Source organism: Pseudopipra pipra, chromosome 22 (genome assembly GCF_036250125.1).
Source record: "Pseudopipra pipra isolate bDixPip1 chromosome 22, bDixPip1.hap1, whole genome shotgun sequence".
Taxonomy (NCBI): domain Eukaryota; kingdom Metazoa; phylum Chordata; class Aves; order Passeriformes; family Pipridae; genus Pseudopipra; species Pseudopipra pipra.
The window spans coordinates 252,499-265,301 of record NC_087570.1 but is presented as its reverse complement, the minus strand read 5'-3'; the positions used below and the strand labels follow the sequence as shown (position 1 = coordinate 265,301).

The 12,803-nt window shown below is 43.5% G+C and overlaps 1 protein-coding gene across 13 annotated transcripts in view; it reads left to right on the top strand.

Annotated features, from left to right (window-relative positions):
- Positions 1-12,803, top strand: part of CAMTA1 (calmodulin binding transcription activator 1) — a 222,024-nt gene that overhangs the window by 201,881 nt on the left and 7,340 nt on the right. For 5 of the 13 annotated variants that reach the window (XM_064678270.1, XM_064678280.1, XM_064678281.1 and 2 more), the window contains 5 exons: positions 913-933; positions 3,495-3,688; positions 3,879-3,953; positions 8,150-8,180; positions 11,174-11,244. In XM_064678270.1, coding sequence (XP_064534340.1) covers positions 913-933; positions 3,495-3,688; positions 3,879-3,953; positions 8,150-8,180; positions 11,174-11,244 — 392 coding nt within the window. The other 8 variants (XM_064678276.1, XM_064678272.1, XM_064678271.1 and 5 more) reach the window with 8 other exon arrangements.

The following is a 12,803-nucleotide window of genomic DNA, read 5'->3' as shown; positions in this document are numbered from 1 at the left end:
ATGGAAATTATCCCACTGTTCCTCTGGTATGCTTTTCAGCATGCAATAGTGAAATCCCCTGCTCAGGCCAACTTGAAAAGGGAAGAAAATTCATGTTCTGCATCTTAATTTTGGAGGGAATCCTTGAAATTATTTTGTTTGTGATAATACCTGCATTTTTGCTATGAGATGGAGGGCAGTGATGTATTATTCCCTACTGGGCTTTATGCATGCTACAGCCTGAGGAGACTATTCTCTGACTAGTTGCTTGCCAAATTTCATTGTGAAATTGAAGTTGGTTTTACCTTTGATAAAGGCAAAGATGAAAAATAGGTTGTTTTATTTTGCACATACTAAACTTTTAAACTATGGAAAATCATGTGTCATAGCTAAATGCAAGTTTTTCCAGGATTGAGACTGTTCTCCACACACTAGTTGGAGATATGTTTTCGGGCTGAGTTCTCAACCCCAGAAAAAGAAGATGCTTTTCCTTTTTGGTTTTTGGTTGGGTTTTTTGTTGATTCGGGTTTTTTTAGTTGTTGTTTGTGGGGACAAGAGCCCACATCCCGCTTTGCCCTTTACCCTGCCAGACACCATCTGTTTGATGCTTGGCAGCATGTTACATAACGTGAGAGGCAAGATGCCTGTGCTCTTTTACAACCTCATAAAAGCATTTATTTGGGAAGTCTTTTTAGTGTTAGGTGACTGCATCGTAATTCACATCCAACCCATCACATGGCTTTATTCTGGAGTGATGTTTCCTGTAATAGGGAAGCTTAATTCCTTTCAAAAACTGCTTGACAAACTGCTTTGTCTTGGATCCTGGAATCGCTTCTTTTTGAAAGAAGATTGTTTGGGGGTTTTTGTTTTGTTTTTTTCATACTTTATTTGCAGAACTAACATTAACTATGTATTTTTCTGTTTCTCCCCAAGCTTACTTGGATAGCCTTGAAGGTAATAAATACAAATACAAACAGTATTTTGGAAACAATTCCCCGTGGGTCACTAACTTTCACATTCAGTATAAACCAGGAGAACCTGGCATTTGGAGAAATGTTTTAATAGTATCCACTAATAAATGCCTGTGGTTGAGAAATCACTGACAAACCAGACCTTGTAGGAGATGTGTAGGGACTTCTGTGCCACAGCGTATCGACTCCCATGAGCAGTGATGGGCTGAGGTCAGGGAGGGGTTTGCAGCCAGTTTCCTGAGGACAGGCTTTCCTTTGCTGCTTCTGATCAGCCATCACTTGGCGACCTTTGCCTTGGCATTCGGGGAGCAGAGAACATTTAACCCGCCCATGCAGCCTGTCCTCTGTGTTCTGCTTGCCTGCCGAAGTATGTTGACCATTCATCTCTGAAATACCTGTGTCCTGAATTCCTAAGACCAACATCTCAGTATGTAGCTACTCATGCTGGAGGCACAGCTGTTGATGCCAGTCTTAAATTGTTCCCAGTCAATAATTTTCTGCTGTAAAGATGAGTTTCCCAGCTGTGCAACATCTTGCTCTCATCAGATTCTAGAATCAACTGAGCTTTTCTCAGGGCTACCTGGAGGCAAGGCATGCTTCTCCTGGAGAGCATGTGTCCTTGGAGTAATATTCCATCTACAGCTTCCTCCAGTTTTGTATCAGGCTGTTCTGTCAGCACAAGTGAGTTGAACTCTCTGGGACACTGGGCTTGCTGAGGCTTTCCCCTTCACAGATCTCCACTGATCCTCTTCCCACCATAGGGAACAAGAGGAGGAGAGGGGGCAGCTAATCAGCTAAGCAGATCTTAAAGCTGAATGCAAACATATTGGGGTCTGGTCTATCCAGTGACTGCTGATTTCTCTTTCACATGCTTTATTCCTCTGCTTTGTTACTGCACAGCAGAGATCAGCACAGGCTTGTGACTAGATTGGAACAGTCACAGTTCACATCACGGGTTTGTGTTTGAACCCTTCTGTTCAGGGGTTTGTAACTCAGCCACAGAAGTCCCATCTAGGCTAAAAATTTGAAGGAAAACCATGACCAGCCCATGAGTGGACTTCTTTAAAACAGCAAATTTAAAACCACAATCTGATCCATTTTGTTAAAAATGTTAAAAAGAAAAGAAGGGGAAAAAAAAACAATAGAAATTAATAATGACAAAATATAACTGCTCCTTATGACTGCTTCAATTCCAAAAAGTGAAATTTGGTAAATGGCGGCCTGTGGATGCTTGTTACAGATTTCTAATGAGATTTAGTTTTGCCTGTGACTTAGGCTCAGTATTAGACTTGCTGTAATTAGCTGTTGTGGGTTTGGGGGTTTGTTTGGGTTTTTTTAAGTTAGAATTACTCCATTTGAAATGCTTGGATTTAAATGGATATACGAGCAATCAAAACTTTTGCAGTATTGTGCTGTTGCAGAGAAACAGAAAATGAGCTGTTGAGAAGTGAATTGTCCTAGAAATGTGGAATACACTTATAAACAGCAAATTTGGTTCTTACAAAAGCAATTTGTTTAAAAGATATTTTAAAATGAAGAAACGAAAAAGTATATTTTGGTCTTAGTTAATTTGTTAGCATTTTGGAATAGTCACTCAAACTGCTTTATCCTTGCAGTCACTTAATTGGGCATCTTTTGCTGCTGTTGTTATGAGCTTTTACAACAAGGGCTGCCTAGAACCGAGCATCCCGTGCTCTGCAGTGCCATTCCTGTATGCAAGGGAAAAGCAATTCCCCTGAGTGCAATCAATGCTCTAATACAGACCTGCTGCATTTCAAACACAGCTCAGCTCCACTTGTTCCAAAGTTGTTCGTAAGTGCACTTGGATCTGGTCATTAGCATGGACATGTAAAGCCTCTGCTAGCAAGGTATTAAATGACACCTCAGAGAACTGGAGCCCCTCTGCTCTAGAGACAAGCTGAGAGAGTTGGGGCTGGTCAGCCTGGAGAAGAGAAGGCTCCAGGGAGACCTCACTGTGGCCTTTAAATACTTAAAGGGGCCTTTTAAAAAAGATGGGAACAGACTTTTTAGTAGGGCCTGTTGCAATAGGACAAGTGATAATGGTTTTAAACTGAAAGAGGGTGGATCAGACTAAATACAAGGAAGAAAGTTTTTAGGATGAGGGCAGTGAATTACTGGCACAGGTTGCCCAGAGATGTAGATGCCCCCTCCCTGGAAACGTTCAAGGTCAGGCTGGACGGGGCTCTGAGCAACCTGATCTACTTGAAGATGTCCCTGTTCACACTGGGGAGTTGGACTAGATGACCTTTTAAAGGTTCCTTCCAACCCAAACTATTCTATGAGTGTATGAATCTCATCAGACTATTTCAGCAGCAGCAAAACAGGTGATTGCTTTCTTGATGCAAATGAAGTTCTGCCCCAGTCTTACAGTTGTTCCAGTTTGCTGTCACCATTTTCTCTTACAGTTCCCAGTCAGTGAATACTCATTTGCTTCTCATCATGTCTTAGCAGCTCAAGAGTCTTTCAGTGTAGGAACCTGCATCTTAACTGGAATGCCTCAGCTTCTCTTTGTTTCTGTTGTAGTATGCACTTTATAAGAAGATGACGCAAGCTGCCATTCTTATCCAGAGCAAATTCCGAAGTTATTATGAGCAGAAAAAATTCCAGCAGAGCCGACGAGCTGCGATGCTGATCCAGCAGTACTATCGCAGCTACAAAGAATGTGGGAAGAGGAAGCAAAACCGTCGGGCAGCCACCATTGTGCAACAGAAACTCAGGTGAGTGCTGGGATGGTAGATGCTATCGGAATCTTTATAGGTTGTTTTTACACTCTTCAGGGCTGTGCTGTTATTTGCAGATAAAGGCTAGTGGGAAAAGGACTGTGATTCATAGGATAATTATTCTTGCATTTAGTAGTATTCTCCCCAGTTTTGCCTGCACTTCAGTGTTGGGGTTTTTTGTGTTTAGAAGCAGTCTGCTTACCAAGAAGCAGGATCAAGCTGCTCGCAAGATTATGCGGTTTTTACGACGCTGCCGCCACAGGTATGACACTGTCTTTTGGTATCTGCCCTTCCAATGTGACAATATTCAAGTGTGTCCACAATGATTGCAATGTAAAGTATAATAGAATCATCTTGCTACAGATCTTCTAAGCAAAGAACAAAGCTGAGCTGCTTCCAAGATAATTGTTAAAAATGAAACTCTAACTTAGGACTGTTGCTGGAAGAGAATTGCATTCAGCTCCCTTGCTGATATGGTACAGCAGCCCAGGTTGCGTGACTTTAAAAGCTGGACTTGAGGAAGTCTAAAAAAAAAGCTTGTTAAATCATAGCAGCAACTTGTAAGTGCTGCATAAAGCATTCATAGTATATGGGAAAGTGCAAAATGTGACAATATTTGATGTGTACTGGAAATGCCTTTAGTTTGGTCACAGGATCATCTGGTTGGCTCTCCTCAAGTGTACATTGTTTTTGCTGTGGATAGATGGAATGTGCCAGCAGAGCAGCAGACAAGTTAGTTCACGTCAGCCACTCCACACATACTGCAGTGAGCCGAGAGTACAGACACAGACATGAAGATGAACCATCTCCTGCCCGTGTGGGAACACGTGCGGGCTTGCCAGCGTGCTCCCTGTGGCAGCCAGCTCTGCCATACTCTGCTATGAGCGGGGTGTTTGGTTTGGTTTTTAGCTGAAAGGATCCCCTATGTTATCAGGTTGCAAACCAGAACTTTGCCTAGACAAAGGTGAATTCCAAGGTTTCTGACCCTGCTCCCTCCATTCTCACTACCCATGCATTTCATCCACTCAGGAGCTGGTCAGACCTGATGCATTTTGAAGCATGTTTAGTTCAGCCCAGTGTCATTTGAATAAGGAGAGCTCTCAGAGAGGCATATGATAGACTTGATTTTAGAAACAAACTTGGTCCTTATTGCAGGATTTTAGAGCTGCAGTTTGCAGGAGGTCAGTGTGGCTCATGCTGTTGAAGGACATCTTATGGGAAGAAATGTGGACAAGAAAGAGGGGTTTGTAGTTCTCAAGCCATTTCCAAATGCACTTGTAACAGCCACAGTTATTGATGAGGAAGCAAAAGTGGCTTCTTGTTTTTGGCAGGGCATATGGAAGAGACCAAAAGATGTGTTTGTTGTGCAGCATGTCCTGCTGAAGCAGACGGAGGCTCAGAACTTCTGTATCCTCTCAGATCTGCTTGAGATCCAGGCAGTCCCTGGGGAAGCTACGTACCAAATTTCTGTCCATGCAGCCAACTCTCACACAGGCCCAGAGAATATCCCAGGCGTTCCCACCAGCATCCAGGATGTGCCATGGACTTCAGCTGGGCTCAGTTGACTCCAACTGTTGAGTAATGCAGACTCTCCCAGGTTTAAATTGCCCATGATTCCAGCAGTTCTTGACTTCAGCTCATTGCCTTTCTCTTTGTCAGTGTCTCCTGTTGCCTTTGTAGAGAGAGACCCTGCTCATGTGCACCACTGAATTTTGGAGGCAAGACCCCTCCCTTTGCCTGGGGTCAGTCTGTTCTCTCTAGCAGCATGGTCGCTGCTGCTGGGCATCTCTGCAGGATGGGTTTAGCTCTTGAGTAGTTACAGACAGGAATTCAGGAGCAGGGGGGATTCATTGTCCTTAGGCTCTCCCTGGCTTATGTCACAGTGCACAGTGCTTGAGTTTCTGCAGCAGTGCAGTCCTGTCCATGCCCAGAGGCACTTTGTTAGTGGCTGTGGTTACTTGGGAATTCGTCCGCGGTTCATGGCTAGGATGCAACAAAAGGAAAAAGTGACTTATTTCCACTGAAGATGTTAGCTGTGTTTCAAAACACCTTTGCCTTTCCTTCTAAAGTAGAAATGATCACACATTTGTGATCACATACTTTCTCCGAGCAACCATGTTATTGTAACTAATACTAGTAATTGCCACAAAGTTTAAACAGGAGCATTCTGTCATTGGCAAATGCTAAAAGTAAAAGCAAGACGTACCAAAATGACAGAACATTCAGAAATGGCAAGCATTCAGAATCTGCTTGGAAAATACTTAAATTTACCAGATTTATAGAACTGTTTAGAAATGTGACAGGTTTGGGCCTTGTTCCCATCTTCCTTCTGCTTGCCAAAAAAGCTCTAGCAAGCAGTTGCAAAGCAAGATATTTTCCAAAGCACTTCATGCTCTATACGCTTGGGCTACCTCTGTGATCCTGGGGTCACACTGCTTTAGTATCTCTCCTTGGGTTCCTTTGGCTACTGGAACCACACAGGGATCTGCTCCCTCTGCTGTTTGCAGTCGGTGACAAACACCACACAAAATTGGGTTCTTAGAGATTTATTACCACCCAGGATTTTGAAGACAAATGGAAGTCTTTTGCTTGTGTAAACAACTGTAAAGGAAAAATATAATACTTTTTTTCCAAAGTTAGCACACTGCTGCTATAAATAAGAGATTAAGAAAGGCCCAGTCTCCAGAAAGAAACACCTCGACCATCCAAGCTCCTGAACATCCAGGAGTGAGCCATAACAACTAGTATCTAATGTTAGTTAATGCTCTGTAGCATAAAAATGGCACTATAGAGCCATTTGTTAAACAGCAGTGCCTTGTCAGTACAAGTCAGATATTTTTGAAAAATCTGAGGGAGTGAGAGAAAAGAGAGCATGCACAGGAACATCAAAGAAATAGGATCTTGTAGCAGATTTCTGTCCGTTGATAGAGCTGAGGGAAGAGGCTGTAAAAGCCACTTGTGATCTCTTGTAAGAATAGTGAGCTAAGTGATAAGGCAGTAAATTCTTAAAGTTCAGAAATTCAGCCTTAAAAAGAAAATGGAACGGTTTAACCTAGGTTTTTGTCCATGAGCAGATTCTGTTGGTAGGCCAAAAAATTACTCTCAAGAGCTTATTCTGTAGCCTTTAGGTGAGATTTACTCAGGCATTTCCCTGGCAACCATCTGGTTGGTAGGTTTTTTTCCTGTTAAAATTGATCAAAGTCTCCTTTAAACCAATTCTGAGAACTCGTTCTCCACTCACATTCAGAACATCTTAAATGATCACCTTGTTCTATTTTGCTTGGTAACTTTCTGGCACAAAGGCTCGAATAACACAAGCGTGATTCCGATCACCTTGAGGATCTGTCTCCTGAACTCGACATTTGTTGCCTGACCAGAAGATATTTCAGGTGTTTGAGAGAGTTAATGAGAGGTTCTGCATTATTGGAGCTCTCAGTAGTGGAGGCATAGATGTTGATGAAAATCAGAAAAGAAGTGTCGGTTTTGGTTGAATATGTTCTTAGAGAAGACACTGATGGTCTGGTAGCTGATTATTCTCAGGTGTCACAGAGGCAAGAGGGGTCATTCATCAGCAGCAGTCATTCTGACCATCAGACATATATCTTCTCCCTTTAACTTTGAACAAAAACCCCCATATTTATCCATCTATTGTCATATTTTCAAAAATCTGGTGAAAAACATGCATCAGCCATAACATGGTAGCAGCATGACTTGTCACAGAAGTGTTGTTTTGTTGAGAAAGAGAAATGGAAACTTCCTGGCCTCCCAGGAGAGCTTTACCCATCCTCCCATGGTGCCTGAACCTGTCAGCTGGCACTTGACTAACTTCCAGCCTTACACGTCCTGTGAGCTGATCTGCCTCCAGGCACACTGCCCTGTGTGAGGCAGAACCAGGGCTTTGTGTATTTAGTGGTTTTGGGAAGACTCCACCTATTTAGTGATCCCCAGGTATGACACATCTAGAGCTGCAAGGAAATCTGGGAGCTCTGAATTGGGTTTGGATTTGCTGGGCCAAATCCATGTATGGTACATCTTTCACTGGGAAGGTAGCCTCCTATTTCCTGTTCTTTTTCTGATTTGTAGAAAACTTCTGCTCTTCTGAGGGATACCTAGACCATTGCTGTGATTATGATCTGCAGTGGTTTCTATGGAGTAGCATTTGGAATGAGATAGAAAACAGATGATTGCTGCAAGGGTAGGCAGGATGCAGGTAGAAATGCCATGAGGATGACAGTGTTGCGTTTATTCTACTTGCTTATAACTTTCTGCCCTAAAAAACTACACACAGGACTGCTCTTCCCTGGTAAAGAGGAGTCCCATAGGCAGGAGTGGGAAGGGTTCTTTCTCTCCAGGCAAGCAGAAGTGCTGTCTCCTCCTCCCTGAAGTGAAGCTCTGGGTAAGGTACAGTTGTTGCCATGTGTGTCTAATGGCTCTTTGGTATTGTTTTGCACTCTGAAGCCCACTGGTGGACCATAGGCTGTACAAAAGGGTGAGTGTAGCTGCCTGCTAGCCAGTTCCTCTCTTCCATTTTAAATATATTTGCTTTCTGCTTGCTTGCATGGGGCTGCAGCCGAGATATGCCAGTTAAGTTTCACCTCCATTAATTATATAAAAGAATCCTGTACAAACTAACCCTACTGCAATGACTAACACTGCTGCTTTTGTAACAGGACAGAGCTCTGCAGTAGATGTTACCAATGCATGAATTTGTGAAAAAGGACATGTATATTCATCATGGGCATGCTTAGACGGCGTTGTCGGTGGGATATTTTTTCAGTATCCAAAATGGCTGTTAGTAGATGTTGGAACTTGACAGGGTCTGCACTCACACACACTCAGTGAGTACCGATGCCCGTTGTCATGGACTGCGACAGCATTTGGGCTAGAGCGTAGGAAGCTGCAGTTCAGGTGCAGCCTACTCTAGATGAGTATTTGTTTCTGCCTGAGCCAGGTGGAAGAGCTCCTCACGTTGCTTTTTACTGCCAAAGGTGGTTAAGCACCAATGCTTATCTTCTAGAAGTTGGTCTTCGGTAAGTTACACATCTGGTTGCCTTTTTGACAACTGGGCCAGCTTTTTGACAGCTGCTTCTCTCATGTATTAATCCACTCCTCCAATGGGAAGGAAAACAAACTTGAAATGGAGATGCTGTAACTGTGTTACACTAAGTGCCAAGAGAGCTTCTGTTGGGAGTCTCGTTCTCAAGCATGAAAGAGTCCACTCACCTCTGTGCTTAGTCATGTTAGCGGCTGGTTTGCTCCCCTCCCTGACAGGAGGGTGGGAATAGGTGGGAGCATTCCCGTGGCAGGTCACAGCCCCTGTACGAGCAGGGAATGGCCTGGCTCTCAAGGCACATGCCTCTATTGTCAGCAGGCTGCTCTGTTCCATCTCCCTTTAGAGGTTGTTAGGGCAGCAGGGTTTTTGTCAAAAACTGCCATCAGAAATACCATCATTTGTGTGCTTATTATTCCTGTTTTCAGCAAGGGAGGGGAGGCAGAGGGAGGGATGGCCTGGACTCCTGCTTCCATGTAACATTCAGAAAAGAAAAACAAATGGTTCATCATGGAGTTTTGCTGACATTGAATTGCAGAGATCGTTTTCAAGACTCAAGAGTGAGAGTGTGAATTGGGCTTAAGCCTGCTGGAGACATCATTATTTGTTTAACTCTACTGAGCCCAACAAAGAAGCAGCAGCCAATAACATTTGTTTCCAAACTATGACGTTTATGCTACCATTTTTTGTTGCATATCCTCAGTTTTTTACGAATTAAAATTTGGGTTCTTTACTAACAACAAATGAAGTAAGAATTGGAGGAAATGGGGGCAAGGGCCCAGACGTGCCCTGAGGCTCTGCAGGGGCTGCGTGGCGTAGGTGCAGCTGATGGGCAGGTTGTCAGCATTGCAGGAGAAACAGTTGTTGCACTTTAAAGCTTTGTGTATGTAACATATGAGAAATTATCAGGAAGCAGATTCTGGAAGTTTGGTAGCATTTGAAGGTTTTGCCTGGAATGGCCAGTGATGTGGGATTGATGGGGAAATGAGGGAGTTCTCTGCTTATCTGGAAAAAGTAAACTGTGAGCTATCACAAAATGTATTGGCTGCTGTTCTGCTAAAGTAAATCTGTTACAGCAAATTATTCTTTGCATTCTGATAAGAACCTGTGTGCGTGTGCTGCTGGCATGCACACCCACAAGACAAGTATTCCTGGGCCTTCTGATGTGCACAGGCTGACACATCCCCCTGTGCCGAGGGAATGCCTGCAAATGTGTCTGTCTGTAATACACAAATTGGATGTATTCTGTACACATGCTGTTGTGCAGATAAATGATGGCAGCATTTGCTTCTGTATTTCAGTTTTAAAACCATTTCAAATTGATTTGATTATTTTTTCTGGATTTATTTGGGTTACAGTACACCAGGATCAGCAAAGAGGGAGAGGCAGGAGATTTTACTGGCCAACTCTTGTGAGACAAAACTTGATATCTTTCTGCAATAGAAATTACCTTCTAGGGGAAGGAAAAAAACCCCATCCGTGCTGTTGCCTTTAAGTAATAGTTTTCATCTCAAGGACAGATGCTTCAGGGGAGAGATTTCAGCTACTCGCAGTGCCCCACTACACAAATGTTTGCCTGCTCATTGGTCAAACCATCTGCTATAGCCCCCTGCAAAGGAGAGCTTTGCTCCTAGTCCAGATATAGAGGTGAACAAATTGCACGGCTGCTTGAAGTGTGACCCTCTCTGCCACAGCCTTGGCAGAGGGGATCTGGAGCCGATCACATGGAGCAAGGCTTTTCACATCACTAGGCCAGTCGAGCACTTTCTGCCTCTCTGGGGCCAAACAAGTGCACTTGTTACATGTGATCATGAGTAATAAAAACTGTATTCACTCACAGCATCTTTCATGTACAAATAGATCCCCTTACCCCCCACCACATTCTCATGGTTAGATTAAATGCTGCTCTCCAGTTTGGGGGAGTGTGCATGTAACACATGCTGACACCTGGAGTCAGTTCTCTGGTAAGTACAGCTTCATTTCATACCTGAATAAACAACATCTACTATGTTTTGTTGTTCTCTGCATACTCTTCCCTTTTTTAGCATTTTAGCAACAAACATTTTGCTACCCCTGTGCATCTAGGACTTGTATTTTTTGTGTGGTTTTGATCCATGCTGTGCGGGAGACATTGCATTGGAGTGCCTGGGTTCTTACATCTCTTAGTAAGACTGAGAATGGGAGAAAATTCTGAGGGATTGGGAAGTCCCTTTTGTTTGAGTTCAGGACAATATGCGAAAATGTCGTATTGGGATGTGCGTCACTGTACCGGCAACAAAAGTTTTCAAAATAATTTCTTTTTTCATTTACCTCTTGCAGGGGCTGAATGTATTTGGAGCTCAAAAATGTGTGTGTTAAATTGCAGACCATGTGCTCTGGGGTGTCGTTCTTACTGGGCCTTTCTGTCTTTTTTGTTTTGCTGCCTAAATGAGGTATCTGGGAAAAGGCAAGAGCTCCCTTTTCTTAAATGTCCCACAGGCCATTTCAGCTCTCAGAGCAACAGGTAACTCACCAGCCAGCCTTCTCTGGCTCTTGCACCCCTATATACTGATCTTCAGCATTCAGACTCATTCAGCATTTCCTTGGCTGGGCCTTATGGAGTAAGTCTGATGAAGCAGCTTTGTGTTACGCTTTACCCATGAAGCCATCGTTTGCTGTGACTTTTTCTAAGTAGGCCTGGTTCATTTGCTGACACCCCGTACAGGACTGGGGAGGGGGAGAGAAGCTGCCACTTGCTGGGTCTGTTGCTTTCTACATTGCTTCAGCACGTACCGATGCAGCCTCCTTCATGGTGTCCAAGTAAGTACCACAGTGCCAAGGGCAGAAGCTTTGTCTGGCTGGAGCGATCTGGGAACCAGGACACAGCTCCCAACAGTCAGGGTTCAATGCTCATGTTTGAAGTCATCTTCTCTTCCCTTTCTGTGTGTCAGCACCACAGCTGTTATTTCAGACACCTTATCAGTGGTCATCTCTATTGCACGTGCTTTTTCCTTCCATCTGCTCTTCAGCACTTGCTGAGGGAATGACTTTGTACCTTAGAGGCACTTACGGTCCAGAGAAAATGTTATTTGAGGAGTTTTGTGTTCAAGGCTTGATCAGTGCAAAACCAAAGTTATGGTCCTTGCAGTTTTGTGCATCGTTTCAGAGCTGCTGGTGTAGGATGGTGCTTCTTGTTTGGAGACCTGCAGCAGCTAGAGCCTGTTTCCCATTCTGGTGTGCTCTGCTTGCAGCTGTGCCTCACTTGAGCTGCCCTCACCTCCAGTCCCAGACAGCTTGAGGCACTCCCAGAAGTGATCTGAGCTAGCGTGCTGGTGCTTGTAGACTCCTGGAGAGGTTTGCACACCATCTAACAGCACCTGACCTGCTGCTATCACTTTCTCTCGGTGCTCTCATTTTCTTTATTGTTTAAAAAAAAAAAGTCTCACTGCAAGTCTACCAAACTGGATTGAAACATCTTGTCTAAGAACATCCATTCTGCTGTTCCATTCTGTAAATCCCAGTAGTATCCTGTTTCTTAGAGCAGTTTATTATTGCTTGTAACTGCAAATGCTACACTTTAGTCCTCTTCCTCAGCCTCAATTTAAGAGTGGAAAAATGTGAACCAAAGAAGATTGCCTTCTAGCTTGAAAGCAATGCTATGTTGTTCACATAAAATCTCTCCTGGCAGCACTTACTCAGAGGGTTTCTAATCTCAAGGGTTCTATTTGTCCAAAATTCTTCCCTGGTCAAACTGTATTTTTTAACTGCAGTTGAAAATTTAGAGAATTTATTACACTGAGCCTTAATGAAGAAGAAATACCAGCCCCCCTACTGATACTTTATATTGTTGTAACCAAATCATAGTACCAATGAGTAAGGAACTCAGAGAAGAAGAGTTCAGTGAGGACTGAAAGGACTTCTAAGACACAGGAAAGGCTGCAGTACAGACTATCCAAGAAAGAATTAATTGGTTGAAGACAATTAGTTTTAGGTTCTCTTGACAAAGCCTTTCAGAGGAAGTTAATGGATTATCTTGGTCCTTGATGCATGGTTCTAACACCTGCTGTTTAGCATGATTTGAGG